The 7,446-nt window shown below is 51.1% G+C and overlaps 1 protein-coding gene across 1 annotated transcript; it reads left to right on the forward strand.

The window, feature by feature from the left end:
* Positions 1-1,941: 1,941 nt before the first annotated feature.
* On the forward strand, positions 1,942-2,955 carry RNF228 (ring finger protein 228; the record flags this gene model as incomplete). The annotated part of the gene is made up of 1 exon (XM_080798787.1): positions 1,942-2,955. One exon carries the CDS (start codon positions 1,942-1,944, stop codon positions 2,953-2,955), a length of 1,014 nt encoding a protein of 337 aa, XP_080654913.1.
* Positions 2,956-7,446: the final 4,491 nt, after the last annotated feature.

Here is a 7,446-nt window from a genome sequence, read left to right on the forward strand (position 1 = left end):
CCTCTCTCTGTCTCTCTCTGTCAAATAAATAAATAAAATCTTTTTTAAAATGCACGATTCCAGGCTCATCACAATCATACAGCTCAAGGAGGGAAAGAGAAGGACAGGCACCCAGTTCCTTCACTGAGTGGTTGGTTTGCATAACTTTGTAATATTCCAAGGCCAGATGAGGGCCTTCTCCTGATGTCCCACCATCCTGTCCTCTGCTCATCATAGCCCCCATCACAAAATGATATATGATATAAGAAAGAGTTTTACCCCAAATCATATTTATAAAATTTGAAACTAGGAAATGGAAAGCTAAAGGGGTCTTTAATGAGTTTTCCTAAGATCCCTCATACTTAAGACATCTATCACATTCATTCTTCACCAACAGTAAAAAGAAAATTTACTTTCAAATGTCATGGAAACTTACTAGTTGTTTATGACAATTCCTGCATTGGTGGCTTCTCAGTTTCTTTTTGTCCTTTCCCTTCATCTGCTTCCCCGTTCATTTGTCCTTTGCACAAACATTCTATGGAGCATCTTACTGCCTTCCGCAGAGAACCTGGAGAAAAAGTGGAAACATTCCCATCTCTTAGGAACCCAGAGAACCATCCTCTTCCTCTCCCTTCTGGTTCTCTCTTCACGGGGAAATGTCCAACCTGGAGAAACAGGGAACAGAACTTTGTGGTTAGGAATATCTGAACAGCACCTTTTGGATGGTCCCCCAAAACCACTAGTCCTGTATTCTACTGGGTGTTCCTTCAAGAAGTACTGCTTCTTGCTAACCTGCCCAGCGCGGCTTCCATTAGCTATATTAAATCAGGAAGATCTATCCTAGGTTACTCAAGGAATTTGGGGCTCTCTACATTTGCATATTAAAAGTTTAAGTGGAGGAAGGTGGCGAATGGTGCCAGGGGCTAGTTTAACCCGGACTTTAAATTCCGCAAACCTGTCTGACAGTAACATTTCCCCCTGCCGCCTCCATAAACGCCTGCGCACCAGCGAAATAGCTACCTCCTCCCCTGTGGTCAGCACCAGAAAATCAGCAAGACCTGGCTATGAGTCGGTGTCTCCGTGCCTCCTTACATCTCAGCAGGCAATATTTCACGGGGAAAGACAGATACCGTTTAGCTCCAAAATTTCCTCCAAATGGTGAAATGTAAACGCCAGCCCGTCGCTTCCAGCCTGCGAATGCTGCAGGGTTACCGGGGCTTTGCTAATGCAAGTGGAAAGTGTAAATATCTGGTTGATGACTGGCTTTCGCCCTTGGACAGAGAAATGAGATCACGATTTTCACCAAGGACAGGAACCAGCGCTGCCTCCGCCGCTGCCCAGGCTGCTGCTTCCCCTCCCTGAGCGGGTCCCGCATTACATCACCGGTGAGCTCTTGCTGGTGGGGGGAGAGGAGGCTCCGCCAGGGACTCAGCCCCAGACCAAGGGGAGTAAACATGGAATAAGAAGGATAAAGGGGGAGGAGGGCGAGGAAGCGGAACAAGGAAAAAGGAGGACCAGGTTTCCCACCACCACCCGCTGTCTGCAGGGGAGGGGGAGGGGTGTGTGTGCAAGGGCGCCACATCCTTAAGCAGCCGCACCCCAAATTTCGTTCCTGCACCGCCCCCCAGCATCCCTCCACTTCCAAGTCCACGTCCAACAAAAACTGACATCCAAAGGGACCAGGACAGTGGCCTTGAGAGGCTCAAGAGGGACGGCAGAGAGACGCCAGGGGACTGGGAGTGACCGAGGCGCCCGCGCCTTGGGGCAGCGGGCAGGGAGGGGGTGGGAGGGGAGGCGGTCGCCGCTGCGCCCCCGCCCGGCCCAGCTAGCGGTGCCTCCCCCGCCAGGCGACAGCAGCCCGAGGGGGGAGGCAGAAGCGCCTCCTCCCCGCCGGGAGCCGAGGCGGCGACCGAGGGGGAGGAAGGCGCCTCACCTTGCCCCCGATGAGGGGCGGATCATGCCATGGCAGCGCCGGCGAGCGACAGCGGCGGCGGCGAGCGAAGCCCAAGCAGCAGCCCCGGGAGCTCGGCAGGAGCCGGGGTCGCCTCGGCGGGAGCCCGGGACAGCGGGGACGCGGGAGCTCGGAGCGCCGCGGTGACGGTCCCCAGCCTCCCTCCGCTCGAGGACTACGAGTGCAAAATCTGCTACAACTACTTCGACGCGGACCGGCGCGCGCCCAAGCTGCTGGCGTGCCTGCACACCTTCTGCCAGGAGTGCCTGAGCCAGCTGCAGCTCCGCGCTGCCGCCGCCGCCGCCGCCTCTGCCAGCGCCGCGCCTGAGCGCCCGCTGCGCCCGCCGCCCTGGCACGGCCCGCCGGGCGCCATCGCGTGCCCCGTGTGCCGCCACCGCACGCCGCTGCCCGACAGCCGCGTGCACGGCCTGCCCAACAACACCAAGCTCGCCGAGGCCTTCCCGCTGGCCCTGCGCGCGGCGCACGACCCGCTGCCCCAGGACCGCCTCCCGCCGCTGCCGGCGCGCCGCGCCGCGCCCGCCGCCGCCCCGACCCCGGCCCCGCAGCCGCCGCCCGCGGAGGATGCCGACCCCGGACCCCGCGCCCGCGCCGGCCTGCGCGCCCCGGGCGCCTACGAGAGCTGCCAGAACTGCAAGCGCGCCGCGCTCACCGCCGGCTGCGTGTGCGTCGTCTTCTCCTTCCTCTCCATGGTGGTGCTGCTCTTCACCGGCCTCATCTTCGTCAACCACTACGGCGGCGGTGGCGGCGGCGGGGGTGTACCTCCCGGCGGCGGGGCGCCCCCTGGCGCTGCCCCGGCAACCGGGTCGCCCTCGCCTTCGCCGGTGGGGCCCATCTGCCTGTCGGTGGCCAGTATCCTGGCGCTGTTCTCGGTCGTCGTCACTTGGGTCATCTGCTGGCTCAAGTACCGGCCCGAGGGCGCGGCCGCGGGCTCGGCTGGGGGCGGCGGAGGTGGCCCGAGGGCGCGGGCTGCGGCGGGCGGCGGCACGCGGAGGAGCGACACGTAGCCTGGCCGCAAGCCTGGCCTCCGCCGGCACCTCCAGCCCAGCGCCGCCAGAGAGGAGGGGGTCTCCGGCTCCGCGCGCTCGAGCTTTGCCCTTTCCGTGCGGGCCCCGGACGCCCGGCCACCTCCGGGCCTGGCTGTCGCCCTCTCCGGCCTCCCACGCCCCGCCTCCTCCGCGCGGGATCGGAGAGGGAAACCGAGGAGGCGGGGATCCTGCCGGGGAGTCCCGTCCCCACAGACTGTGCAAGGTCAACCGCCGCTTCACGCACCACCCTCGTCCTCGCCAGAGTGCACGACGTCCCTCCCCGGAGCCCGAAGATTTGCCAAGAGGAGGGCAAAAGGCGTGGGACCCTCGCCACCCGGCCTGAGAGCTGGTTTTCCGGCGGCCGCGACCCGAGAGTTTAAGGAAGAGGTGCGCGCGCGCACGTCTGCGGCAGTTGTGAAAGGACTTGAATTGTCCAGAGAAAGAACAAATGAGATGTCAACGTGAGGGAAGGCTTTCCCTGCTTCCTGGCGGTCCTGGACGGCGAAGGAGCCGGGGCGCCGAGGGCGAGGTCCACCGCCCGGGGGCACCAGGCAGGAGAGTGGGGCGGCGGCCCGGGGCAGCCGCTAGCAGCTGGGCGACCCCCCGCCCCCGCCCCCGCCCCCGCCCGGCAGGTGCGCGGCGCGCGTGCGCGTCAGGGCTGCCGCCGAGTCCGCGGAGTGGAGAGGTGGCGGCTCGCGCTAGGCGGTGGGTCCTGCAGCTCCTAGCCCGGCGGAGTGCAGAAGTCCCATCTCCTGGAAACTTATGGTGGTTTTATTCACGTTGTTACTACCAGGAAGTCATTTCATCTTCTGTAACTGGACTCAGGGAGCTTAAAGAGCCCGTTCTCTCTTCTCCTCTCAAAACTGACTTACTGTTGCCCCCACCTGGAAGATATTGAAAGCTATTCACGCAGAATATAAGCTGTAGGCTTCCTCCGCCTTTTTTCTTAATTTCATTTTTCTAAAAATAATTTATTTTAGGATGTATTAATCTGGAAATTTTGTGCATTGAAATTTCCAGGAAAGTGTTTGATAAGCAGTAATATTTCTCCCATACCTCCAGTCCAAGTACATTTCAAAATAAGGAGCAGAAAATAAAGGCGTGTTGGTAATTGATTCAAGATTTTATACTGTGAAACAACTACTGACTTTCAATTATCTGATAAAATAGAAAATAGCTCCCCAAAACGAAACTTACATGTCTTAACTGACAAGTCTTTCTTCCTTTGATTACAAATATATATCACACCTATCAGGAAAATATTATTTTGAATTTAACTGTTATTGTTGGAAATCACTAAGATGTTCACATTGGTCACATTAGATGAAAAAGAATACGTATCTACCTGATTTTGTAACTAAAAAGCTGAGTTGCGAGTGTATGTTGCAAGTGGATTAGATGCCTTTTTAAAGAAAAAAAAAAAACCACTGTTCCAAATGTATTTTATATGAAAACGTTCTATATTCCATCTTTTGAAATTTGGAATAAGACAAAGTTTTCATGTCTAGAAATCACAGAAGCTATTGAGGGTATGCTATTATTCCTCATGTGTTTATGCAAGCTGTCTGCATGATATCCTGACACTATTCTATTAACTGAATTTGAATGGAGCATTTGTGTCTATCATAGAGTGAAGTAATTTATTGGTCATCGATAAGTGGTATGGCTGCAATTTAGGAATTGCAATATGGTGTGTTTTATCTCTGCACTGTCTGAATAAAAACAAAGAGCATTTATAGAAAAACCTGTTTTCATGCTCCAAATTATTCGTATAGCACTTTTCTTGAAATACACATTGCCATCCAAATCCTAATTTCACATTTTGAATGGAGCTGAGAGAAATAACTCACACATGGGAGGAATGTCCATTGCTAGGGTGGGCATTTTATGGCATTATTTGTAAGGTTTAACAGGACTCCTGAAGGGCAAGGGAGATCTGTTGCATTTTGAAAGAAGCAGCAGCTTACCCACCCACTAATATAACATCCACTAAAACTAAACTCTGTTGCTGAATTTTGTTCTCAGTTTCTGATGAATGTTTTCAGGTTCCTAATGGTTTTATGTTCCTAATACTAAGAGGCGCATTTCAGAGACTAGTTTTGATTTGTTTCTACCTCCAACAAATGACTTGGATTACTTCTATGTTCATTTTTATCTTTTACTTTTTGTTTACTTCCAATGCTGAGGTTGTTTGTATTCACAACTGTTTTGTTGGGCAAGTGTATCCACACATCTACGTGTGCATGTGTGCTAGTAACAGAACTTGACTTTGTGGATGTAACAACGTGTACATGTGTGCACACACGTTTATTTCACTCCCTCAAACTGGCAACCTGGAAGTCTGTCTAAAGTTACTTGGGGACCAGCTTACTTCCTAGAGAGTTTATTTATGTTCCACAGAGATAGATACACCAACGACCTAAAGTGAATTATTCCTCGTAAACCAGAAAGATATCTGAATTGCCTCAGTTACAAGACAAGTCACATTTCGCTTCTTTCATAGGCTGCACGTGTAAATTTCTTGTAATGAGAAATTTGAGTTAGAATTATTTTATTTATTTATTTATAGATTTATTTATTTGACAGAGAGAGAGACAGCGATAGAGGGAGCATAATCAGTGGGAGTGGGAGAAGCAGGCTTCCTGCTGAGCAAGGAACCCGATGCAGGGCTCAATCCCAGGACCCTGGGATCATGACCTGAGCGGAAGGCAGCCACTTAATGACTGAGCCACCCAGATGCCCTGAGTTAGAATACTTTAAAACAAAATAGATACAATTAGTAGTTCAGTACCTAAACAGGGTGAGGTTTTTTGTTTGTTTGTATCCTTCTTTCTTTCTTGGTTGACTTTGAATTATTGCTAATTTCTGACTTCCTTATCAGGAATTAAATGACAGGTCATGGCACATGTTTGGTCAATTTCCAGTGGTTTTCGAGTGTCCCCCATTTTGCGTATGTGCTTTAGTCATTCCTGCATCATGTGAGAAGTCCTGGTACACTAACACCTTAGATAGACAAAACGGGAGTTTAAAAAAGTAATTGTTGAAATGGTCAGTGAGTTGTAGAGAGGGCTCGTGGTGGCAACGGAGTGCTTTTCTCCCTTCTCGTGGAAATTCTCATCTTCTTGTAAGAGCTTGACTCAATTCTGGACACATCTCCAGCTCGTGGGTGTTAACTGCCAATAAAGTCGCTATAAAAAGCCAGCCCTGGTCTGGTTTGCACACCTGCTCAAGAGCTCAGGATTTCCATGGCCCAGGCTCTACTTAGGTTCTGGAGCTGCAGGTCAGAGTTATCATTGTGATTCAAACGGTATCCATATCTAGAAAGAACATTGATGCGGGGTCTGAAGACTGGTAACGGCACCTGGGGGATGTGAGTCAATAGGGACTCTCTCCTTTCTTGGAAAGACTTTGGCAATTAACTTAATCCCTTTGAGACTTGGACTCCTTTGCTACAAGATGGGACACCAAGTATCAGCCCTGCTTTCCTCAGTGGGGTGGGTTTCAGGACTTGTATACACAAGAGGACTTGTAAGTAGAAATGCTTTGGAAACTGAAGTCCTGTGTGGATCCATGGCCTTGTTTTCTTTCTGATTTCCTAGGGTCTAATGTGACTTCCCAAGAGAGGTCTGCCCCAACCACTCTGTTGCAAGGAACAACCCACCAATTTCATTTTCTTCTTAGCACTCATTACTGTCTGTAGGGATCTTCTTTCATCGTTACATGCTTTATTTCAAACTCCTGCAAACAGAATGCAAAAATAAGAGCGGAAACCTAGTCTGGTCATGGATTTTCCCAGAAAACCTTACTGGGCCCTCAGCATATGGTAAGTGGCAGGTAACTAGTCTGTTGAGTTGGCTGAATGGGGCCCCTGGACTAGAATGTTAAGCAACTTGGCTCCCCTTACTCAAACTACCACTTAATAACTCAACAGACCCTGCAGGGCTTAGGTAAACAGTTGCTTCCCCCACCCCTCCCCGACTTCATAAGGATTTTTGAAATGTGAAAAAATATACCAGATAACCACTTTGATTTTTAAGAAAAATCAGTTCATCACAGTGAATATCTTCAGTGCATTATATTCAGTGACAGAAGGCACCGGAGAGACTGAAGAGCATTTGGCCTCGATTTCCAATCATTTTCTGTGTTGTGAGGTTTTGAGGTATGACTCCTTTCAGCTTCCTCTCTTCACGAGCATGAACATCACCGCACCTGCATTGATGGGTCATGTTCACGTTGCAGTGAAATTTCCCACAACGTTGAATCTAAATTTCTCATCACTTGTTACTTTCCGTTTTAATCCTTCAGTCTTTGCCATTTTAAATAACTTATCCTTCACTGATTTGTTAAGTTTATAATCTTAATGGCTGAGTAATCCCCCATTAGTCTGGGATCCAGATCACCCTCTTTAATCATTTCTTTCCCATTAGCTAATATTTGTGTTTTAAATTTCTGCTATGATGCAAAGTTGAT

Source organism: Martes martes (genome assembly GCF_963455335.1).
Source record: "Martes martes genome assembly, chromosome: 3".
Classification (NCBI taxonomy): domain Eukaryota; kingdom Metazoa; phylum Chordata; class Mammalia; order Carnivora; family Mustelidae; genus Martes; species Martes martes.